The sequence below is a fragment of the Aquarana catesbeiana genome, linkage group LG04 (genome assembly GCF_042186555.1).
Source record: "Aquarana catesbeiana isolate 2022-GZ linkage group LG04, ASM4218655v1, whole genome shotgun sequence".
Lineage (NCBI taxonomy): Eukaryota > Metazoa > Chordata > Amphibia > Anura > Ranidae > Aquarana > Aquarana catesbeiana.
Window position 1 is genome coordinate 198,129,335 of NC_133327.1, and position 26,654 is coordinate 198,155,988.

The following is a 26,654-nucleotide window of genomic DNA, read 5'->3' on the forward strand; positions in this document are numbered from 1 at the left end:
CCACGATCTGCCTGAGGCAAAGTTTGCAAATTGCAACAGTGCGATTGGCTTCACATGTGCTAAAAAAGACCCAGACAGCTGAGCTGTGGGAAGTGGGCCAGGAGATAAGAGCTCAACAATCTGATGGAATAGGGTGGCTCCTACCTTCCAGAACCTCAGAACCAATATCAGAATTAAGTAATGCCTGTGCATTGTCAAGGAGCAAGTGGCTGACAGTAGTAAATGTTATGTAATGCGGTGTAAAACACTGCACTACACAGACACACTCCACTGACACACTACAATATACTGCAGTAAAACTGTACTGACGCACTTCAATATACTGCAGTAAAACTGCACCGATGCACTTCAATATACTGCAGTAAAACTGCACCGATGCACTTCAATATACTGCAGTAAAACTGCACCGATGCACTTCAATATACTGCAGTAAAACTGCACCGATATACTACAATATACTGCAGTAAAACTGCACAGATGCACTTCAATATACTGCCATAAAACTGCACCGACGCACTTCAATATACTGCAGTAAAAGTTCCCTGACACACTGCACTGACAGACTTCAATATACTGCAGTAAAACTGCACTGACACACTACACTGACACTACAGTAAAACTGCACAGGTGCAATACACTGATGCTGTCCTATCACTATATTCACACTACATTGACACTCTACACTTACAATAGAATCACAATAGCACACTATAACACACTAACTCCCTAGTAGCAATGAACAAAGCCCTGTTCTATCTATCTCCACTCCAACATCACACTGCAAATGGCTCCTCTCGGAAGGAACCTTTTATAGTGTGGGGGTGGGTCTATGAGCAATGAGCCAAGATTGGGCTAAATCATCATGACTTTCTTCAGTCATGGCTCTGACAGTGCTCTGTGCCCTGATTAGGCAAAGCCTTCACTGCATCAGCCAATCAGTGCTTATAATGCACTGTGCACAGTGCATTGTGGGGCGATCTGTGGGCTGAACAACCAGTCAAACACCCTGCCACTTCGAGCGTTCTCTAAATGGGCGAACAGCCAATGTTGGGGCCGAACTTTTACTTAGCTCAAACTGTTCGCCCAACACTACTTCTGGACAGTCTAAGCCACGTTTTTTTGAAAGAGCCCACATCAAGTGTTCCCTCAACAGAAGGTTGTTCAAGTATCCCACAATGAGAATGCCACTAGAGCACAGCAGGGCTAATACTAGGGCTAGCATCTTGCTGAACACCCAAGGTGCAGACAAGATATGGGCCACAAATTGCAAATATAGAGGCCTCACGGAAACATGTAGGAAAATGTAGATGTTCTGGAAAGATTGGGACATGTATTTACGTGTCTTTGATGTCCATACAAGTCAGAGCTAGAGAAAACACACCCACACTCCCAAGAACAGTAGCAAACAATTGATGCATGCTACTACTGAGCAGGGTTATCCTGTGTTAGTCCACAGATTTTTTTCCAGCGTCCATTCGTCTTTTAAGCAGCAGTTTAACCTGGAAGATCAAGCAATCCTGTGTCCTTCAAAAGAGAATAAATAGATATTTTGACTTGGAAAACACGCATATGATTTTTCATGCAAACTTTGAGTGGTTTGGGCTATGAGTCTATCCCCCTTTAATTCTAAGCCTATGTCTTCGTCCTTTACCGTGTGATTAGCCTCAATGACTAAGGCATGTGTTGACATCAGTTTGACAATAGTTAAAAATGATTCTGGGATCATTCAAAATTAATTGACAGGTGCAGTTGACCTCCTTCAGACCTGCATTTCACCTGTTTCATTCAGGTTTTACATTTTTATAAATTTATAATGGGAATTAAGAACCTCTCTGATGTGAACAAAAGCCTATCGACGAGCACCAATAGGGAGAAGTATGGGACTTATGAGGGGGTAAGTGGGGCCCCAGACTTCCTTGGTGATAGATCTAATTGATTCTTTGAAAAAGTTTTTGGAATCGCTTCAAAATAGGTATGAAAAACTGGATGCCAGGAACTTCTGTGGCAATGTAGACTACAAATCTACCGGCAGGTCAACAAAGAGAAACAAGTGATATGATGCCCATCATCAGTCTCAGAGGAAACTTTTTTCCTCCCAGAGAAATATTCAGACGTGAAACTTTCAATGTTATTTTAGATCAGTTGTCTGTTGCCTACCCTGAGCACAGGGTAGCATACCAATCAGTGTATGACGGGTTCACAGTAATAGTCGAATTATGTAGTCTACCTGATGCAGAAATAAAAACTGATGCTAAGAAACTTACTAGTTCTTTCCTTTGAGAAATCAGTAGTGTGTTTGTTGAGGAAATTGTCCAGCTTGCCGCCTTTGCCAAATTCTGGTCATGTCTCACTCTATCTCAACAGCCAGTTTTATTACACGATGAAAGGCTTACTGATACCTTTCCAGGGGTTAACATACAGTAGCTCTTAAATTATATTTGATCATGATGGTCGCTAGTTGCTTCAGAAAAATGACACTAATAAGGGCCAATGAAAGACAAAGTGGTTTGTGCCTACCGGCAGTCGAGAGCGGTGTCCTTGAGATGAAACAGTTTGATGAGTTAGTTAAATATTTTGCAGATGCTAAGTGCAAGAAGAAAGACTTTTTTATAAATATTGTAATGTGATGCATAACTGTGATGTATGACTTGCCAGTTCTAATTACCTGTGTAATGTGTATTCTTCTAGTCAATAAAATTGTGAAAAAAAAAACAGAAGTGTCTTTTTCTGAACCGAACTTATATATTTTTAGAACAAATGTGGCTGATCATTAATTTCAGTTCACTTTTTTATTTGTCCTATAATTTATTTCTATTTGGAATGTCCCCCAAATTGAAGTGCCCTGCCCCTCCCCTCGTACCCCCCCCCCCCCCCCAGGTCTAAATCCATCACTGATAGGGAGCCTAATATAACTTGAACTGCTTATATTGATGGATATGTGATTACATTAGTGTGTGGTATTCAGTGAATGTAACCAAGCAAAATATATTTTGTTATGATTATATACTCAGCTTTAATTTCCCAGATTTGTCACAGGTTTACTTTATATGAGTACTACTTTAAAACTGAACTCCAGCTTATTATTTTTTAATTTAATATCCAGCATTATTTAAAAGCAATTCTGACTGTAACACTCCCCTGCAACACCCATCATATCACCAGCCCTGTGAACCCAAGCTGTTGGGAATATCATTATATGGCACTGGTCTCTGCAATATTCAGGATCTTCCCACCGCCAGAGGAAGAAAGACCTGCAATGTCCATTGACTATGACAAAAAATCAATCAATCAATAAATAAATAAAGATGGGGGTGCTCTGGGAAAGAGGGGAGGGTGGCTCTAAGGCTAGAGTTCAACTTTAAACAAGGATGTTTTTTTAACTGCATTAAGTTCTATTGGAGGTTTAATTATTTGAATTTTTTATAAAGAGATGCATTTTGAAACATGTTATGTGAGACATCTGTTGGCTACCAAAGATAACCTTGTGGCAATGCTGACTGCCATGTTGACCCTTTGGTTCCAGTATGATCTGACTCACCAATTTAGAAAAGGCATGCAATCTGTGAATCAGTGTGAAGTCAAGTACATACTTGTTTCCAGCCAGTTGGGAGGCTCAAGAGGCTGTGTGATAGCCAAGCAGCTATCACTTTTATGATAGATTTCCTAATAATTTAATAAAACATACTTGAACATTTTTTAAACAAAACTGAATTAACTAAATCTAACTGAATTAACTAATCATCTTTGTAGAGAGTGGTGATGAAACTAGTACCTTTACATATGTTTTTTTAGCACTGTAGAAATAGTTTGGTGAGGACTGTGAGGAGTGAGGAGTATTTACTTTTAAATAATCCTACATGTTTTAATAGACTGTTGTTTTTTTGTGGAGGACAAGGGATAGCATTTATAGGGAAAATTACTAACCCCCTAGAGTTGCTAAATGTGTAGCTTGAGCCATGTTTTCTACTTTGGGACCAAGTGAGGAACGGTTAGAAGCTCTTATAAGTTTTCATTGCTGTCTGAAGTTTTGTCAAAGAAACTTCCCCCGATAGTTTCTACTGCTTTCTGTGGATCTAACAGAGGTTCTAAGCATTACAATAATTGTTTATGACTGAACCTGTAAATGGTCATTCTCCTTGTTTATTTTGTTCTTTCAGTTTGGGAATATATAAAGAATACGTGCAGCGCTAAAATGTGAGTGAATCAAAACCTAAATACACAAAATAGGTGATACAAATAAGAAATGATGTTGTTCTACACACTAAACACTGGTGAGGTGTATATAAATGTCCAAACAAAATGTGTTAAATATAAAAATGTCCAGTAGCAGTATGTTGAACTCCACAGACTGCAGTCAAAAACTGGAGTCAATGCATCAAGTGATCACTAGATAAAAATTGGTGGCAATGTGGAAAGCTGAACGTTTAGCTTTCCACATTGCCACCAATTTTTATCTAGTGATCACTTTTTATTCTGTAAGGTTTTTTATTCAATAAATCCCTTTATTTTTTACCTACACCATGTGGAGCCCCTTTTTTCTTTTTTCTCCATGTTTTTCTCCATGATTGGTCCCCTTGAACCTGCCTGAAACCTGAGAGCGTGTGAGAGAGCTGTCCACCTCCACCGTTGACTGTCCTGGCTATCGGTGACCGTGACCCAAGTGACAACCTTGCTGATCGGAGATCATGATCGCAGGGAGAATCTTTGGGGAGAGTGCACGGGAGGCTACTTCCACAAGCTCTGATAGACGTACTGCTATATGGCTGATACGTCCCACTTGATCTGGTAAGAGTACCTTACTCTAGATGTTTATGTCGTGTTGCCCATGATTGATGTGCCTTCCAGTCCCCAGTCAACATCATGGGTCCAAGCACCCCCTCTGTCTGAGAAGACTCCTTCCATGCATTGACTCCAGTTTTTGACTGCAGTCTGTGGAGTTCAACATACTGCTACTGGACATTTTTATATTTAACACATTTTGTTTGGACATTTATATACACCTCACCAGTGTTTAGTGTGTAGAACAACATCATTTCTTATTTGTATCACCTATTTTATGTATTTAGGTTTTGATTCACTCACATTTTAGCACTGCACGTATTCTTTATATATTTGATGAGACTTGGTTTGTTTGGGTGCTAGCAGCTATTCATCACCTGTTCACATTTTTTATTTTTGGGGTCAGCGCAACTTCTCATTTATCTCACATTTCAGTTTGGGAAAGCTTTGGTCAGGTGAGACTGTGGCTTACATAATTCTTTCTTGCTTTTTTATTGTAAAGCAGTCATTGACTTACCAGGATTGGTACCCCGAAAAAAATGTTACTTGCATTTGTTAAACTAACTTGAGAAACATGAAATTAGAGCAGAATAGTATGTGATTATTTAACACAACATATGAGTATATATTTGCATTACATATTCATTACAGTAACACAATGAAAGACTTTATATTGTACATTTAAAATCCTCATAATTTGGAACATAAATAGCTGCTGTTTGTTTTTTCTATCTGGCAGCAATGACATTATAGATTGCTTTAATTTCCCTCCAAGTATAATAAACTTTAATCAAGAATCCGCATACTAGAAGAGACTTCAGCATTTAGAGCATATTACAGACAGTGTAATCAAGTGAAGGAACAATTTGCAGTAATTGGATTCAGTTCTGCAAATCACAATTTATCCAAGCAACATATCAGTATCTGTAAAGCAGTGGGGGAGATTTACTAAAACTGAAGCCTAGCAAACAGGGGCTGAATGTCGGACGGCAATAGAAACCGGCCAACATTCAGCCCCTGTGTACCTGTCGAAGGGGCATGACTGAAAAAGGTCTGCCGATCGCTGAGAGCATAGACCGGAATGTTCAGGGGGGGGATATCCCCCTGTCTAAACACAGCAGCACAGCAGGGGGGATAGCTGTACTAACATCATAGTGCTGCTGGGTTGAATGAAAAAAAAAAAATACTAGTGTGTACTCTACTAGGCTTCTGGTGCAACTGTGCAGTCTGGTACAGCTCTGCATGGTAGTCAATCAGTTTCTAACTTCAGCTTATTCAATTAACCTTTGACAATAAAACATTGAAGCCAATTGATGCACCAAATTTTGCAAGCTCCAGTTGTAGTAAATCTCCCCCACTATGTAACTTAGACAACTACCATGTTTTTATTTTCATAAAATACCATTTTCAGCTTTTTGTATCCTATTTTGTATTATTATACTACTGTTATCCACCAGTCTTTTTTTTTTAGCTTCTTCCTGTCTACATGCATGCACTCCAGAGGTACGCATCATTGCTATGGACTAGGTATGTCATAGCAAGAACATTGAACTGTACCTGTACAATGCGTTTTGGCAAGGTCACTTGTAGTCTCAACCAGGAGAGCATGTGACAGGGTGACAACACAGGAGCACAGTTGGAGCTAGGGTTGCCACCTCATCCCTTTACTGTAAACCCGAACACATAAGAATTACACAGGTTCTGAGGCTAATTTAACCACTTCAGCCCCGGAAGATTTGGCTGCTGAATGACCGGGCCATTTTTTGCGATTTGGCACTGCGTCACTTTAACTGACAATTGCTCGGTCGTGCAATGTTGCACCCAAGCAAAATTGACGTCCTTTTTTTTCCCACAAATAGAGCTTTCTTTTGGTGGTATTTGATTGCATCTGCTGTTTTTATTTTTTGTGCTATAAACAAAAAAAGCGACAATTTTTAAAAAACACAATATTTTGTACTGTTTGCTATAATAAATATCCCCAATTTTTTTTTAAAAAAGCTAATTTTTGCTCAGTTCAGGCTGATATGTATTCTTCTACATTTTGGTAAAAAAAAAATCACAATAAGCGTATATTGATTGGTTTGCGCAAAAGTTATAGCGTTTACAAAATAGGGTATAGATTTATAGCATTTTTATTATTTTTTTTTTTTATAGTATAAATCTGCGATTTTTATTGGGACTGCGACATTATGGCGGACACATCGGATAATTTTGACACATTTTTGGGACCATTGGCATTTATACAGCGATCAGTGCTATAAAAATGTATTGATTACTGTATAAATGTCACTGGCAGTGAAGGGGTTAACACTAGGGGGCGATCAAGGGGTTAACTATGTTCACTGGGAGGTGATTCTAACTGAAGGGGGAGGGGACTGACTAGAGGAAGTGACGGATCGTGGTTCCTAGCTAATAGGAACACACAATCTGTCACTCCTGTCAGAACAGAACAGGGAAGTGTGTGTTTACACACACTCGTCCCTGTTCTGTGTCTCCTGCTCATGATCGCTCGTGGCTGGTGGTCATTGCGATCATCGGCCACAAGCATCGGCACCCCCGCTGTGCAGCAGGCGCGTGCCTGCTATCCTGATCCCACGAGCCGGCGTACAGCTACGAAGGTTCGCGGGATCATGCCGGCCTGCCACAGTATAATGACGGCAGGCAGTCGGCAAGCGGTTAATGCAGATAAGGCACCAAATGAGTTTAATTACCACCTTATTTAGCTACAGAACCTGTGTAATTCATATGTGTTCGGTTTTAAAGGGATGAGGTGGCAACCCTAGTTGGACCACAGTTGTCACCCCATAAGAAAGTGTCTGAACAAGAACTTCATGGCAGGATCACCAGGTATTCTTTTCATAAAAGCTGTAGATTTTAAAAGACTGAAAACAACTTCTGAAATTACATAACATGTAAAAGCTTATATAAGATTTTAGTGAATGGATTTAACATCTGTTATAAAGCCGAACTTCAAGCAAATACATGTAGGGATGTAGTTTTTTATGCAATTTCTTTTTGGCTGAAGCTGTTTTTTTACATTAAAACGCAGAGAGAGAGCCCAACAATGCTTTTTAATGCTGAAACCATAAAATGAATTAAATAAAAATACACAATAATATGCATTCTATTTTGTGATATTTTGGATATTTTATTAAAATTTTAGAAGCGAGAAAAATCCTGACTAACTGTACTGCTTTTGTGCCAGTAGAAAGAAACAATCTTTTTTTCCCCTCACTTTGAGATGAAACTAGGGCCCTATCTTTCTTATGTAAAATGCTTTCTTTCTTTTTTTGTCACTTGTTACGTTGCCATTTTTCTTTTATATTTTGTGACACCAACAGCCAACTATCTGAATGAAATATGCTTATTCTGGTAAAACTTTTCCAATTAAAAATGTATGTGACTCCTGTAATATGATATAAGTGCTTAAACAGGTGCTTGCTGCAACTAGGATTCCCATTTATTCTGCTACAGATGGTCAATTAAAGATGAAGTTTAGTTAACTTTTTTTTGCCATACAGCACCAGGGACATACCTTACCTGTAATGAAGTGTGTCCCGTGTTCAGGTGGCTGCTACATAATGTAGAAATCGTCTCCCTACTGTTACGGTGTTCTCCCCAGGAGCACTGGTCTTCTAGCACTGCTAGGGTAACATTTGCAAATGTGAAAGCATTGTACTGCTCACCCTACCCTTCTGCCTTTCTCTTCCATTTATAGAATGTACAGGTATTTTCTTCCCCAGAACGCAAAGCATTCTGTCAATGTAGGACAGGAAGAGAAATTACAAGATTTGCCTCCTCCAATCACAGAACATTCTGGGAAAGAATACTTTGAGTTCTATGAATAGAGAAGGTGGCTGGAAAGTGCGGGCAAATGGCACAACTTTTTCACACTCACAGTGATTGAAGTTAAACCACAGTAGCCAGGCAGATATGGAACAAACTTATGTTAGAGGTATGTTATGTCCCTGGTGATGTAAAGCTAAAAAAAAACACTAAACTTGCTCCAGACTCCCTCCTGTGCCACACAAATGACCAAATGCTGGAGTAATAGCCACACAATCTCCATGGGGTAGATTTAGCTGTGAGTCTAAATCTCCCTTGCCTATGAAGCCTGATCCATGTTTTGGATGAGGCTTCAGAGGCTTGTTGTAGAAATCAATATTTGTATATGAAAGTTAAAAGTATTTGGCCATCCTAACATTACAGTTTATTTAGAGGAATAGCCTTGCTAAACTTACAATTTTTGTTCACTTTCTCTCGAGTACTATTCAAAGCCAATTACTTGTCCTTGTCATTGTAAAACTTCATAAATCAATGAGAGGAGTGATCTGCTCTGGCAGAAAATTATAAATTTAATTGGGACTGTTCAGATGGACTTTAGGCATGTGTCTATGAACAAATGCAGATTGCTTTCAGGTGGATTCAGCTTGCGTTTAGGATCAGTTTCAGATACTTCTGGGATTTGCATTTGATCTGCAGTTGACCTACTTCTTATGCCGCGTGCACACGAGCCAAATTGCCGTCAGAAAAAACTTGGATGTTTTTTCCGATGGAATTCCGCTCAAGCTTGCCTTGCATACACACGGTCACACAAAAGTTCTCTGAATTTTCGACCGTCAAGAACGCAGTGACGTACAACACTACGATGAGCCGAGAAAATAAAGTTCAATGCTTCCGAGCATGCGTCGAATTGTTTCCGAGCATGCGTGATTTTTTTGCGCGTCCGAATTGCATACAGACTAACGCATTTTCGGATAGGAACTTTTTCCGACCGAAAAATAGAGAATCTGCACTCAATCTTTTGCTGGCTAGAATTCTACCTGCAAAAGTCCGATAGAGCATACACATGGTGGGAATTTCTGACCAAAAGCTCACATCCGACTTTTGCTGGCAGAATTTCTGATTGTGTGTACGTGGCATAAGCTGCATCATCCTGCTTCCAGCTGCATACCCATTGAGTTGTATGGAGAAAGAAGCATTCAAATCGCAAACAAGTGCATTGACACAGGGCCCTAGTTTAGAAAAATAATGGCAAAAGACAAACTCAGTCCACTTTATTGCACTTTAATCCAGATAATGAGAAATCCACCATTTCAAAAATGTTTTTCCACTAAGGAGCATTATGCAGTTTTTAGTTTTTTTCCAAGAAGTCTAATATTATCTACAGCAGCCAATTTTACATTTTCTGGATATTTATCTGTATGCATTTTGTTTGTATCTATATGGATGTGTGTGTGTGTGTGTATATACACACACATAGTTTCCCCAGCCAGTATGATCAGGAGAGAATGTAATGCAGAGCGATGTGCACTCTATTTCATTCAGTGGGGCACAGGGGAGACATCCACTGTCTTTTATACCCCACATGTCTCATTAGAGAGAACATGTCACTAAAAAATATTCACATAGAGGACTTTTTCTTACATTTTAAAAAATTTAAGTTACACCCAAGCACATAAAATCCCCCCTCCATGTATACGCACATACAAACATAAACACACACGTCAGGGGCGCCTACTCATTATAAACATCAATTGAGATACACGTTACATATTGCCGTGCACGCCGGAGTGAGAGCAATATTTCTAGCACCACACATGCTCCACAACACTAAATTGATGACCTATAGGGGGCTGTTAAAGTGTCACCTATGAAAAATATAGGGTATTAAAGTTTCACGGGCCCACTCAAATTTAAGGTTTGATATGCAATATCACCTGCTCTTTTATATTTTACCAAAAAATTAGGTAATTTATTGTGTTTCTTGTCCTAAACCTAGACCTTTGCAGTAATATCGTGTGACATAAAAAAATTACAACTACCACTATTTTGTTCTCTAGGGTGTCTGCTTTCAAAAAATATATAATGTTTTGGGAGTTTTATGTAATCTTCAGACCTAAAATGATTTTTTCAACATGTGTGCAAAAAATGGCTTTGACAGTGAAAACGTTAAACCAGTAAAAGGTATGCAAAACTTATTTACGAAAGCTTAACCACTTGTCGAGCCGTTGTTATACATCGGCTGTTTGAAGACGAATATCGTTGTCATGACAGCTAGCTGCCATAACCACTGTATCCTCTTCTTCAGCGGGCGGTTGGCTTTCAGATAAAAGTGGTCTCTTCAGCGGATTCGCCACGAGATCACTTTTATTGGTGGCGGGAGAGGGCCCTCCCGCTGTGCTCCGATGCCCCCTGCCGCTTACCACAGCCGTCGGTAGTGGCAGAGGCGATCGGATCCTTCTTGGTCTGTGGTATTGAGCTGACTATTTACATTCCTTGTAATAGGAATAAAAGTGACACAATTTTTTTCATAAAAGAACAGTGTAAAATTAAAAAATAAAATTATTAAGAAAAAAATAAAATTTTTTAACGCACCACGTCCCGACGAGAGCAGCGCCTGCATATGAAAACGGTGTTCAAACCACACATGTGAGGCATCACCGCGATCGTTAGAGCGAGAGCAATAACCTCCTCTGTAACTTAAAACATGCAACCTGTAGAATTTTTTTAAACACCACCTATGGAGATTTTTGAGGGTAAAAGTTTGTCGCCATTCCACGAGCGGGCACAATTTTGAAGCATGACATGTTGGGTATCAATTTACTCGGCGTAACATTATCTTTCACAATATAAAAAAAATTGAGCTCATTTTACTGTTGTATTATTTTTTAATTCAAAAAAGTGTATTTTCTCCAAAAAAAGTGCGCTTGTAAGACCGCTGCACAAATACGGTGTAACAGAAAGTATTACGACCACCATTTTATTCTCTAGGGTGTTAGAAAAAAATATATATAATGTTTGGGGGTTCTAAGTAATTTTCTAGCAAAAAACCCTGATTTAAACACCAAATCTCAAAATGAGGCTCTGTCCTTAAGTGGTTAAAGTGTTACTAAACCCAGGACCCTGCATTCAATATATCTGGCCTCCCACAGAATATGGAAATGCAATAGTTTTAGTAAATATAAACTGCTAAATACCTTATCTCATCAACAGTTAGAGCAGTCTTATGATTTCTATCTGTATCCAGCCAAGCACTGGTTAAAGCTTGTAGGAGGAGATTTCTGACTGTTTCCGAGACTGCAAGACCCCTCTGTCTGGACAGTGCTGATTGGCCTTGTGCTAATCACATGCATTCTCCCAAGAAAAAAACCTCTCTAGCAATACACAACAACTGAGCATATGCAGACTGTCTCCATAGACTCTGTGTTATCAGAAAATTATTAGGGAACAATGTAAGGAGGGGAGGATCAGAGAAGACAGGATTGTACAGCCTTTTAACACAATGCAGAGGATTAACCCCCTAGCTTCAACAGTGAGTATAGCAAACTTGCTTTACTGCATATACAGACTGATTTTACTGTTGTGGGTTTAGAAACACTTTAACCGCTTCCCGACAGTCGCACACAGATGTACGTTAGCAGAATGGCACAGGCAGACAAATGGGTGTACAGGTACATCCCTTTAAATTTGCCACCTTTCGGGCACGCGCGTGACCACCGCATGCCATGGGAGCGTGCCTGCAGGTCCCAGAAACTCGATGTGTGGAGAGGTAAAACTGGGAAGTGCCTATGTAAACAAGGCATTACCCCATTCTTCCTTGTGTAATGACAGAGATCTACTGCTCCCTGTGATCGGGAGCAGTGATCGCCGTCATGTCCGAGGTAGCCCCTCCCCCCCACAGTTAGAATCACTCCCTAGGACACACTTAACCCCTTCATCGTCCCCTAGTGGTTAACCCCTTCCCTGCCAGTGTCATTTACACAGTAATCAGTGCATTTTTATAGCACTGATCGCTGTATAAATGACAATGGTCCAAAAATAGTTTCAAAAGTGTCCGTTGTGTCCGCCATAATGTCGCAGTCATGATAAAAATCGCAGATCGCCGCCATTACTAATAAAAAAAATTAATAATAGAAATGCCATAAAATTATCCCCTATTTTGTAGACGCTATAACTTTTGCGCAAACCAATCAATATATGCTTATTGCGATTTTTTTTACCAAAAATCTGTAAGATTACAGTGTACTGTATGTGTTATGAATTTTCTATTTTTTGAATTTGCCACTGGCCTCCGCCCCCATGAGTCGCGACGCTCGCAGGGAATGTAGTCCTGCACACAGAGGCATCGGGCGGAGGACACAGCCTGCGGACACAGCGGGGGGACACGGTACTGAAAGCGACACAGTGCCAAATCGCAAAAAATGGCCCGGTCATTCAGCAGTCAAATCTTCCGGGCTGAAGTGGTTAAAGCCTAAGTTAAGCTAAAATTAAATTCAGAAGAACCAGCACAAGGGCCGTATCTTACAGTTAGTATGATGTGGTCCTGGTCCAGATTCTTCTGCCTTTTCAGTAGAAACCTTGCTGTAACCTAAATCACCCCACCACTGTAATCTTCCGGGTGTGGAACTAGTGGGCTGTCAGAAGCTCTCATCAAGCTAAGCCTCCTTTCCTGCCCAATCTGCCATCAATATGAATGGAACATGATCTCTGAATGGGGGAAAAGTGGATGATCGATAGCTTTGCCCTCTCCATTCAGAGATCATGTTCCATTTATAGAAGCTGTAGTACAACTTCTATGAATAGGGCAGGAAAGCGCAGGCACAGTCGAGGTCTCTTGGTGAGAAGTTCTGACCTTGGTCTAATTGTTCTGTTTACTATTATCACTGTGAAAGTAAAATAAAATCCCAAATTTTGAGTTGTCCCCAAAACAGGAATAGAGCATAAATCTTCCAGTGGGTGACCCTGGTGACAACCAGAGATTCCCTCATTATAAAGGATTTCTTTTCACCTCCTGGTATGGTTATGGGACAGGAAATGAAAGAAAATCTTCACTATGATACACAGGCAACAAAACAAAACCTGACAGGGGTTATAACCCACCCTTATTCTATCTAAAATGTAAAAAAAAAAGTATTTTCTTTAGTTCTACTTTAATGTCATTTTAGATAAGAGAGCTTTTAATATTCATGACTGAATAAAGGGGTATATTGAGACTGATATTTACAAACACACGGATGGCTTCCTGTCTACAAATCCAATGGAAAAAAACTGTGAACAGTAATTTTTGTTGTACTGTGGCAGGTTAGCTCTCCTGCACGAATTGCCTTCATTGTACGTCGTGCGCATGCATGGTGATCTGTGGTTGCCAATTCGCTAGCGGGGGAGCCAATCAGCAGGTCACCCACGATCGCTCCACAGAGAGGCAGAATGGGGATCTGCCAGTGTAAACAAAGGGGAGTAGAGTGAGATTGTATGTTCCTAGTGATTAGGAACAGCGATCTCTCTCTACTCCCTGTCAGTCCACTCCCCTCACAGTTATAAAAGACCTCTCTAGGGAACATTTAACCCTTTGATCGCCCCTGGTGTTAACCCCTTCCCTGCCAGTGTCATTTATACAGTAATCATTCCATTTTTATAGCACTGATCGCTGTATAACTGTCACTGGTCCCAAAAAAGTGTCAAAAGTGTCCGATCTGTCTGCCACAATGTCGAAGTCCTGCTAAAAATTGCAGATCACCAGCATTACTAGTAAAAAAAAATAATAATAAAAATGCCATAAATCTATCCCCTATTTTGTAGACGCGATAACTTTTGCGCAAACCAATCAATATACCCTAATTGGGATTTTTTTTACCAAAAATATGTGGAAGAATACATATTGGCCTAAACTAAGGAAGAAATTCATTTTTTTTCGATTTTTTTTTTTGGATATTTATTATAGCAAAAAGTATAAAATATTGTTTTTTTCTAACATTTTGCTCTTTTTTTTTCTTTATAGCGCAAAAAATAAAGACCGCAGAGGTGATCAAATGCCACCCAAAGAAATCTCTATTTGTGGGAAAAAAGTACATCAATTTTGTTTGGGTACAACGTCACACGACCGCGCAATTAGTTAGTTAAAGCGGGGGTCCACCTATCTATTGTTTTTTTTTTTTTTGAGTTAATTCACAAACTTTTCTTCTCAGCATTACATACTCACATATTGTGTGTAATATGTCCGCCTGTGTCAGATTTCGTCGGAAAGAATAACTTATATTATTCACTGCAGGCGGTTTCCATCTTCATTGTGGGCATTTGAAGCCCACAAGCATTTATTTCCTGGATGTGGTGAATGCTGTGCTCCCAGCATTCACCGCTCATTCCCGCACATGCTCAGTGGCATCCTGGGAAGCCTGAGACTAGCTCCCAGGAGTCTGGGAGAGGCTAGAAACACGCCTACTCCCACGGGAGGAGAACCAGGAAGTGCAAAGAAGAATAGAAAAATAAAAGGTAATTACGGCGATTTAAATTTTTTTAAACGGCATGTCAGCATCTAGGCAAGGAAGAGAATACATACAGATATTGTTCAAAATTTGGGTGGAACCCCGCTTTAAAGCAACACAGTGCCGTATCGCAAAAAATGGTCTGGTCAGGAAGTGGGTAAATCCTTCTGGGGCTGAAGTGGTTAATCAATGCTAAATTTCTATATACGTAATGAGAAGACATTTACATATAGTACATATCTGTGAAGTTGTGATTAGCTCTTTCAATACATTTTTTTGGTTTTAGACCCTAGGTCCCTTTATAACATGGGAACATAATATGAAATTAATTGAACATTTGCTTAATGAATACTTCCCAGAAATGAAAGTTACAAAACTACTAAATATAAAGATAACTTTTTTTTGAACTATGATAGTAATTTTGCAATTATGTTGTAGGTATTGGATCATTAATATTGCTTAATTTCCAAGATTACATTAAGTATCTGGTTTTCATCATACCAACCACGAACTTTCATTGTCTTATAACATTTGACCTAATTTTGTAATGAAATGCCAATAGCAGTACTATTGCTGCAATACTAAAGATAAGGATATGATAAACACTAGCTAAGTTGGAAATTACAATATACAGTCGGAAGCTACATACCTCATTCACATGACCCACTGCTCCATAAATCTTTGCTATCTGTCCAATAAGTCCTGGGAAATGTTCACCGACTTCCTTTAATGTGGAAAGAGATCCAGTTAGTGTTAGAGGTTCATATGATGATATATCCAGGAGTATGTTAAGGATGATATCATTATAACTGGGATCAGATAAATATTCCATAAGAAAGGGGACAGTCTCTGTTAATACCTATCAAAAGACAAAAAAATACAAATAAAATATTTTTTTCAAAACCATCATAATATTTTATACAATGTGATATTTATGCCTATTTATTCTTAAGCTTTTAAAATATTCATATTTCAGATCATAAAAACATAATTAATCACTTTGGAAATATACAATAAGGGTGCATAACTAGACGCAGCACAGAATAGGGAAATTGCCCCCTGGCATATGACATTGAGGTGCCTAACCATAACTGCTTCTGTTTATCTATCAGCTACAGTGCCTTGCAAAAGTATTCACCCCCCTTGGCTTTTACCTATTTCGTTACATTACAGCCTTTAGTTCAATGTTTTTTTAATCTGAATTATATGTTATGGATCAGAACACAATAGTCTAAGTTGGTGAAGTAAAATGAGAAAAATATATACATAAAACTATTTTTCAGAAATAAAAAAATGATAATTGGCATCATGTGTGTATGTATTCACCCCCTTTGTATTGAAGCCCATGAAAAGCTCTAGTGCAACCAGTTAACTTCAGAAGTCACATAATTAGTGAAATGATGTCCACCTGCGTGCAATCTTTGTGTCACATGATCTGTCATTACATATACACACCTTTTTGGAAGGCCCCAGAGGCTGCAACACCTAAGCAAGAGGCACCACTAACCAAACACTGCAATGAAGACCAAGGAACTCTCCAAGCAAGTAAGGGACAATGTTGTTGAGAAGTACAAGTCAGGGTTAGGTTATAAACAAATATCCAAATCTTTGATGATCCATAGGAGCACCATCAAATCTATCATAACCAAATGGAAAGAACATGGCACAACAGCAAACCTGCCAAGATACGGACACACACCAAAACTCACAGACCGGGCAAGGAGGGCATTAATCGGAGAGGCAGCACAGAGACCTAAGGTAACCCTGGAGGAGCTGCAGAGTTCAGCAGCAGAGACTGGAGTATCTGTACATAGGACGACAATAAGCCGTACGCTCCATAGAGTTGGGCTTTATGCCAGAGTGGCCGGAAGAAAGCCATCAGCAAAAAACAAAATAGCACGTTTTGAGTTTGCAAAAAGGCATGTGGGAGACTCCCAAAATGTATATAGGAAGGTGCTCTGGTCTGATGAGACTAAAATTTAACTTTTTGGACATCAAAGAAAACGCTATGTCTGGCGCAAACTCAACACATCATATCACCCAAAGAACACCATCCCCACAGTGAAACATGGTGGTGCCAGCATCATGCTGTGGGAATGTTTTTCAGCAGTCGGGACTGGGAAACTGGTCAGAGTTGAGGGAAAGATGGATGGTGCTAAATACAGGGATATTCTTGAGCAAAACCTGTACCACTCTGTGTGTGATTTGAGGCTAGGATGGAGGTTCACCTTCCAGCAGGACAATGACCCCAAACACACTGCTAAACACTTGAGTGGTTTGAGGGGAAACATGTAAATGTGTTGGAATGGCCTAGTCAAAGCCCAGACCTCAATCCAATAGAAAATCTGTGGTCAGACTTAAAGATTGCTGTTCACAAGCGCAAACCATCCAACTTGAAGGAGCTGGAGCAGTTTTACAAGGAGGAATGGGCAAAAATCCCAGTGGTAAGATGTGGAAAGCTCATAGAGACTTATCTAAAGCGACTTGGAGCTATGATAGCCACAAAAGGTGGCTCTACAAAGTATTGACTTTAGGGGGGTGAATAGTTATGCACATTTACTTTTTCTGTTATTTTGTCCTATTTGTTGTTGTAAATTAAATGATGCAAATCCTCAAACAATCCATGTTAATTCCAGGTTGTGAGGCAAAAACAAAACACGAAAAATGCCAAGGGGGGGTGAATATTTTGCAAGGTACTGTATGTGTACAAAACAAAACAGTATTCCTTTTAATCCCTTTTTACTTTTTCTTATATGCTTTCTAAGGCTGAAGTCTCAATGGAGCCGGTTTACACAGCACCGAGGCGGCCACCGTCCGCATTGGAAAAGGGTCCTGTGCGTCTTCTGGTCCGATTCAGGCGCAAATTCAGGCAAACATTTGGACCTGATTCATACCTGAATCAGTGTACAGGGATGCAGCAGATCCCTGCTGGGACCTGCTGCTGCATCAGTGTGAACCTAGCCGTAAAAAGTTTAAAACAAATAAATGCAATGTATTTTCCTATCTCTCTACTAATGCTAGCAGCAAAATGGTTAAAAAACTCTCTCTGCCCTGGGCTATGTATGCCATGCTCTTGACCACTAGGTCTTTCATTTTTGTACTTCCAAGTGCCACGGGAGTGGACCCTTTGTTGTTAATATTTAATCCAAGGATGCATTCCTATGTATTTACTGTACCATCAACCCTGAATTTTGCTGTCATCCCTGCTATCATAACCTTAGTTTTCTCGATATTTAGATATAATCTTTTTTTTCATTCTGTGCTGTAATTTTTGCTATGAGGCCCTTGAGAACTTATGCATTTTCCTTATGCACCTTATGCTATGATTGTAGTGTCATCAGCATATCGAAGATTGTTTGCATTACTTCCACCAGTCTGCAAACTTCTATCATCTTCCTCCAGTTCAACTTTTCTCTGGTATATTTTCAGATTAAATGAGAGAACACAATATTGTCTTATTCCTTTGCCAATCTGGAACCAGGTTGTGTTTCACAGCAAAAAATGCTGTTCTACCCAGAGCACATAAATTGCTAGGAAAAAAAAAATGACTGCAACCTTCCTGATTTAGTCTGTACAATAGAATAACACAAGATTTCTTTCTAAGCTTTATAAACTTCCAGTAAGTAAACGCTACAACAATCTAAATGACTGTCAATTGGCAAATATTTCAGTAGGAATCAGGCACAGTTTACAATATGTTAAATGTTATGTAGCCACATGAAGGAACCATGCCTTCTGCTTACATAATCACCTTACTGTATTAAGTGATAAAATGAGCCCATGCCAAAGTAAATGGCTTTCATTTGTATACATTATCCTGTGATTACACATAGCTTGAGAAAAATACATGTTTCAAGTTAAAAAGATTTTGAAGTCTACATTGTTATTATGTTGCTGAATGCTCCATTTTCACAATTTATACCATCTCATTATTAATGCAAAGCATGACATTCCCATGTGTCTTCTATTAAATAAAAAGCATTTGTGCTTATATTCCAAGAATTACTGAAAATATTAAGATTTTTTAATCACAAAACAAAAAGGTATGTAAAGGTTGATTTAATTTTAAAGCATGATAACACCATATGTTATGTACATCCATAATATGTAGCAGATGCAATATACCCACTCAGTACCATACCAGTTTCAGTTATACAAGGCTCTATTCCACTGTACCCTTTTCTCAGAAACCATTTTAAACATGCAGCTTTGAATGACTGGTATAAAATACCTTATTGGATTTTTTCTGACGCTTATATAACAACAAAATATGTTAAGGACATAAAACATGGAGAGTGTTCATGTCTGATGTGCAGATCACCACAGCTCAATGGAGGTTGTGTGAAGGAGCTCCATACTATATGCCCCACCTGCTGTACTGAATTAAGATTGCATTAAAAGAGAAGTATGGGTTTTCTTTTTTTGGTTACATCTATTCTATGTGAGCTGCTGATATCTACAAATCTTTCCAGCACTCTCAGATGTGCCCCCATTCTGTTAAAATCAAGCTAAATGCCTGTGGGATGGTCTACAGACTTTCATACAGTGTAATACCGACAATGGTCTGGCTCTGGAGTCTGGATCCACCCACTTTCCTGTCATTTTGCTTGATGTCCTCTCTCTGCCCGCTCCTGACACTTCACAGAGCGTAGCTGCTCCTCCCTCCCTTCTCCCTCCTCCCTCCTCCTCTTCAGTCTGTTCCAATGTTCAGAAGAATCGGCAGAGATATCAGCACTTCAGTGACTAAAGTAGGAGAAGTCACTGCTAGTTCTGTGTATATAAATGTCCTCTACATATTACTATCTACCAGAGTGAAAACAATATATTTGTAAAGCAGAATACACATATGGATGTGACAGCACACATGCATTCCATGCATTACTGGTATAGTAAAATTAAATAAAATCAGAGCTAACATTGTGAATGAATCCTTTTATTGACTATCTGAATTTTTATATAAGACAATGAAACTTTCCATTCACAACTACTTGTATTTTCATACTGAAGCACAGAGCTCCTCGGACACGGACATAGCTTTGTTCCCCCATAATTGGTGTATTACCTAGTAGCCCTATAGCAAGAATGTTCCCTTCATTGTGAATAGAGTATTACAGGATCATATGCCATACAGAGCCATCACATGCCGTACAGAGTCATTACATGCCATACAGAGCCATCACATGCCATACAGAGCCATCACATGCCATACAGTGCCATCACGTGCTGTACAGAGTCATCACATGCCGTACAGTGTCATCGCATGCCGTACAGTGCCATCACAAATCGTACAGAGCTATCACATGCTGTACAATGCCATCACATGTCGTACAGTGCCATTACATGCCGTACAGAGTCATCACATGCCGTACAGTGCCATCACATCCTGGACAGAGCCATCACATGCCGGACAGAGCCATCACATGCCGGACAGAGCCATCACATGCCATACAGTCATCACATGCCATACAGTGCCATCACATGCCATACTGAGTCATCATATGCCGTACAGTGCTATCACATGCCGTACAGCTCCATCACATGCCATACAGAGTCATGGTTTGATGGGATTGTATAAGAGTACAGGGGATGGGGATGATGGGACTGTATAGTAGTATAGGGGATGAGGATGACGGGACTGTATAGGAGTACAGGGGATGGGGATGATGAAATTGTATATGAGTACAGGGGATGATGGGATTGTATAGGAGTACAGGGATGGGGATGATGGGACTGTATAGGAGTACAGGGGATGGGGATGATGGGACTGTATAGGAGTACAGGGGATGGGGATGATGGGATTGTATAGGAGTACAGGGGAAGGGGATGATGGAACTGTATAAGAGTACAGGGGACGGGGATGATGGGACTATAGGAGTACAGGGATGGGGATGATGGGACTGTATAGGAGTACAGGGGATGGGGGATGACATCAGAGGGATGGTGGTGGGAGGGATGGGATCAGTGACAAAGGGATGACTTGTATGTACAATAAAGGAGACTCTGGGGACATATCGTGGTCACTTTAGATGTGGGGGAGTTGTCAGTCTCCCTCTCCTATGTACTGTACACAGGTATGCTCTCTACACATAGCGCTGTGTTCATTTCAGAGAACAGACACAGGGCACAGGTCTCTATGCTCCTTACCATGTCTCCTCTACTGATATAACACTATGCTATGTGTAGAGAGCTCACCAGCATTCATTTCTATACATGAGAAGTTTTCAGTGACTCTCCCCCCTCCTCTATCGACTGGACGAGACGCTGACATGAACTTTGAATGAGTGAGGGGAGGGGTGGAGGGAATTCAGAGGACACAGGAAGGAACATCATAGCCCAGGGGAGAGGTGTTGGAGTCTTGCAGAGGAGAGCGTGCAGATAACAGGCAGTGAAAGGTGAGGACTTCACTTGTATCACACTGCTCTTGCTTCCGGGTTTTAGCTGGGGACAAGCTGCCATGGAAACAGAGGCATGTGAAGAACGTGCTTGCTCTAGATAGCAGCCTTCTTCACCAAACACACCCACATGTCCTCCAGAGGGAGGGAGTGAAGGAGTGGCTGGATTGTGGAGCTGTGTCCACCCCCTGGAAACTTTTGAACTGAAAAAGAACCATTAGAGGCTGATTCCGGACACTTCAAAAAACTATGCTGCAAAATCTAAAGGGCTGAGGAAAAAAAGAAATGCAATGCAGGTATGAGGGTAGCATGTACTACCTAGCATTCCAATCTTATATTCAAATAAATCTTTTCTTATAAAGCTTTGGATAGAATGGAGAAGGAGCTTTACTGTTGTCTTTGTTACCATTGGACAGATTGCCTTTACATCCTGTAACTCACCTGGGCAGGGAATAAGGGAAAATGTCCCCAAACAAGGCACAGGCAGCAATAAAAACAAGACAATAAGTTTGTTTTTTCTGTTTGTGTCCCTGTCATGTCACTGGTAGTGAGGGGCAAACCAACCAAACAGTTACCACATTAAAGCAAAACTCCTAGAAAAAAATGTTTCTGTCTTGAGCTATGTACAAAGAAATTACCTCCATTGATAATTGTTCTAGGTCTGGATCACTGCCATGTAATGTAAACATTCTAGTTTCATTAATAACAGAAAGTACAGCTAGCGCTGTACTTCCGGCGCCTTGGGGATGAGAGTTATGATAGCTGTGGCTGTCATAAGGTGGAGCAAAAGTACTAATTGTGCAGCGCTATTCTTTATAGTCTCTTACCTTAATAATATTTGTTTACCACCAATAAATACTACATATGTGATCCAACAATAAAAAACATGTGAATAAAAAAAGGGTGTCAATCATTTTCCAAAAACGTGCTCACTGATAAAAACACAATCAGGGGAATTCATAAAGATAAAGAATGTCTAATATGCCTCTACATGACAAATGTCAGTGCGGGGGACAGATTCATGTACCATGTTAAACTAGTGTCTCAGCTTCCCCATCAAGCTCCAGCCACTGCAGCATCACTGGTTTCCAGGAGCCTGTCAGCTGTGAAGCTGACATCGTCCTTAGCAATCAGCGACAGGGAGGGGGTAGTGGCAGCAAACATGCCACTCTGCTACACTGCATACAGAGACAGGCACAATTTCTGTTATCATATATTTAACATAAAAAAACACATTTGCAGATATGCATACAATGGAGACCAATCACTGCAACAACAAATGAAATCCAAATTCTAGTAATAACCACATAAAACAATACATCCCAATGTGTTATACAGGTATATCCAAGTCCCAAAATCTAATTCTCATATGCTTCCTTCACTGCAATCTGTGCCAATGCAATCTGGGCAAACTGTGCTGGTCCAAATACACCTTAGGGGTCTATTTATAAAAAATGAGCATAGCCATTTTATCCAGAAAATATATAAATGTACATCCTTTCTGTGCAAATTGGGCAAAAACAAATGTGTTTAGGGTGTTTTCTTTTCTAAACAAATGTTATTTTATTCTTTGATGCAGTAAAATACCACATTATGGCCACTAGATGTAGATGACAAGCTAATAGAACATACATTGTAATAATTCTGGAGATCACTAGGGGAATTTGCAAATATATCTAAACATTGGTTACATACATTTGCTAATTCCATCTAGCATTTTCTAGCATTGTTACATAGTACCTGTTATTACAGACATGTACAATATATAATTCTTATGCTCCTCAACTCCATCTAGTGGGCATAATGAGTTATTTTATTCTATATACAGTATATTTAGATAGTAAAAAAAGCATTAAAGTAGAACTATGGGCAAAACTTTTTTTTTTTTATTTTGGATAGAGTAAGGGAGGGTAATAACCCCTGTCAGATTTTTTTTTGCCATCTCTGTCCCATTGTGGAGATTTCCCTTCACTTAATGTCCCATAGCCAAACAGGAAGTGAGAGGATATCTCTGCAAATTAAATGATTTTTTTTGGGGAACCCCAGCTCACCAGAACTAGTATCCCCATTGGAAGATTTCCCATCTATTACTTTTCTGGGGACAACCCAAAAGTTGGGATTTTCTTTTTACTTTCAATGATAATGGTAAACTGGACAAATAGAGTGGGTGAATGTCCTTAAGAGGGGCACAGACAGCAATAAAAACTGACAGGGGCTCTAATCCCTCTCCACTCTGTCCAAAACTAAAAAAAAATGTTGCCTTTAGTTATACTTTAAGCCTGTAGAGAGATTAGAACACCTGTCAGTTTTTATTGCTATCTTTGCCCATTTAGGGAGATTGACCTCTTAATTTGTCCTGTTTACTGTTATCATCAAAGTGAAAGTAAGAGAAAATCTCAAATTTTGTGCTGACACCAGAAAATATAGGGGAAATCGTCCAATAAGGGCACGAGTTCTGATGATCCTTGTGACACCCCTGAATTCCCTTACTTTGGAGAGATCTCCTCTCACTTCCTATTTTAGCTGTGGGACAGGACATGAAGTGAAATTTCGCCAATGGGACACTGACAGGAATTATAACCCTCTTTTACTCTATCCAAAATAAAGAAAACGTTTTGCCTCTAGTTCTACTTTAAGTTAAAAGATAGCACTGCACTATTAGAAATGTTGATGTCTGCTCTATGTCTTCACAGCAAGAACAACTGTCTGGAAGAGCTGGGCAAATGGTCATCCTAGTATAACTGCAGTTTGGTTCTAGGTGTAGGGACCCAGAGTGGATGAAGTGTAGGTAAACTGTAGGCAAAGTGATATGTGTATTAGCTATACAGAAATTCAACCCTAATATTGTTAGTTTGTTAAGTATAAAAATGAGTCTCTAATATAAATGATGGAAATATGCAACATGGAAAAAAATGATAACGTTTAAGTGTGAAATTTGCCATATATTTTCATTTCGTATAGAATTATGTTCTATTTAGTACTTAACAACATATAATTTTTCCACTTTGGAATGGGATTCATTTTTCTTTAATTATTTGGTAATTGTTGGTAGCATAGTTTCATTTATTTGGCTCTTTAATACTTTCTAGGTACATAAATTTCTGTGTTTAACAGGAAAAAGGTACAGAATTTTTAGCATTTTCTTAGAATGTCAAAATTAATTAAGACTGAAGACCCAAAGAATGAAATAACCCATATATTGGCTGTCAATTTGGAAAAATTACAATAATAGACAGCGACTTAAAAAAGTAGTTCGGACTATACCTTACAAAATAAATACAGGCTGAAGATTGACCACCCAAGCATTACAGAGTTAGAGCCAGTGTGTCTAATCTTGAGACCAGCATTGAGTATCACATGACTGGCAGCCAAAGAACACACATTTCTACATCCTGTTATTCCACTAAAGGTACATGACATCAGTTTCTGTAACATCAGCTGAGTGGGCAACTGAATGGACAAATGCCAGCAGACAAAATACAATTTACTGAACAACCCCCCCCCCCCCCTTTTGTTTCTTTGCAAATAATTTGCCACTTTAGGTGTATCTTCTGAACAATGTAGTTAACAATGATGTAACTGCAAAGTTCAGTAACCAATATCAACCAATCATATTTAAAAATGCAGATCTGAGAATTCAGATTTTACATTTCTTATATATATATTTTTTTTCATATTTAAATAAAATTTGTCTCCTGTAGCTATATGTTCTCCAGATAAATTAGAACAACATTCTAAATTTTATCAAGACTGACACTGCAAGTTGTCCTTTTAAGTTTAATGGCTATGTACAAGTACTAATAAATATTAGTCCGCTGGGTAATGTAAAAGTAATATTGTAGGGTCCCTGCTGTTAACGAGTAATTTTTTGTTTGGGGACCTCTAACCAAACTTCACAGCAAAGTTTTTATTTTTTGAGAGCGGGTAAATATGGCACACAAACAGAGACATTCTTGTTCTCTTTTCTTCAAAGAAAATGCAACAATGGGCATCTACATGTGCAGATTTTCCAACACTTCAGACAATCTGTGTGTGGTTGCAATTTCCTTTAACAGAAACCTACATAATCTCTCCACGAGTTCTGAGTTTTCCAAAGTCAGTTAGACAACAAGCATTTTTAAGAGATCAGTAATAGCAATGACTTTTTCACTCAAAACAAATACCCTTTCTATATCAGTTTTTTTGGATTCATATATTTACATTGACATATAATATTTGGGGGGAAAAAATCAAGACATAAACGATCATTTCATTTTAGCTTATCACCACAGCTGAGGCAATATTACATTTAATCAAATCATGAAGATCTTAAATGGTCCGTCCACCAAAAATGATATGTCTTCAATTGTGCATGGAAACCCCAGTGGTAGGCTTTTGACACCCTTATTCCCAAGATCTCCAATTGACTGAGCCTGTTACGAGGGGCTTCAATCACTGTGTTGGAGTTTGAATAATAAAGCAGGAGGAAAGAAATGCCTACTGCTGCAAGAACAGAAGAGAGGTTCCTTAGTAGAAGGGTGCAGAACTAAGAACTACTTTGGGAAGTCTTGCTCCTAGATCTCAAATTAACCTGGGGACATCCATTTATAACTGAAATAACAATGGACAAAATAGTATCTGTATTACCTTGGGTTGTTTTGTTTTTGCAATAGCATGTAGTAACCTTAGCATGTGATGTGTTTCTCCTTCATCTAAATGGGACATCTGTGATACCAGTTCCCTCAAGCAATGATGTATAGGTCGAGGCCTCATCTCATAGACTGATGGAAGCACTCGGAGCAGCATGCTATTACCTATAAGAAAGAACAATGCATTGGACTGAAAACAGATTCCTGTGCTTTGACACATACAGTTCTGAACAATTTAAACTCATTTTTCACATACTTGGCTATTTATCAGAAAATTCTTGGACTGTATAGCTAACAATATTATATATACATTTGTTTGGTTATAGAAAATTTCAAATCCTGCCTGACATACCAGAGTGCTTTGACAAATTGCAGAACCAAAATTGTCAGAAATTTTTTTTGCAGAAATATACATTTTTTCTGCAGTCTTACAGAAATCATTATACTTGTTTCAACATGTGTACACGTACATATCTCTGTACAGGAAAATCATTTGAACACAACAGTTATTAACATTTTATTCATTAAGTTGCATATGTTTATCCCCTCATGGCCAAGGGTGTTTTGTGCCTTTATGATCAGATAAATTC

General features: G+C 39.3%; 1 protein-coding gene across 3 annotated transcripts in view; it reads right to left on the minus strand.

The window, feature by feature from the left end:
• The window catches only part of VEPH1 (ventricular zone expressed PH domain containing 1), a 675,925-nt gene that overhangs the window by 433,799 nt on the left and 215,472 nt on the right, over nucleotides 1–26,654 (minus strand). For 2 of the 3 annotated variants that reach the window (XM_073626082.1, XM_073626083.1), the window contains exons 5-6: nucleotides 26,063–26,229; nucleotides 15,694–15,903 (exon numbers count right to left, since the gene is read on the minus strand). In XM_073626082.1, coding sequence (XP_073482183.1) covers nucleotides 15,694–15,903; nucleotides 26,063–26,229 — 377 coding nt within the window. The remainder of the gene's footprint in view (nucleotides 1–15,693; nucleotides 15,904–26,062; nucleotides 26,230–26,654) is intronic. The other variant, XM_073626085.1, reaches the window with a different exon arrangement.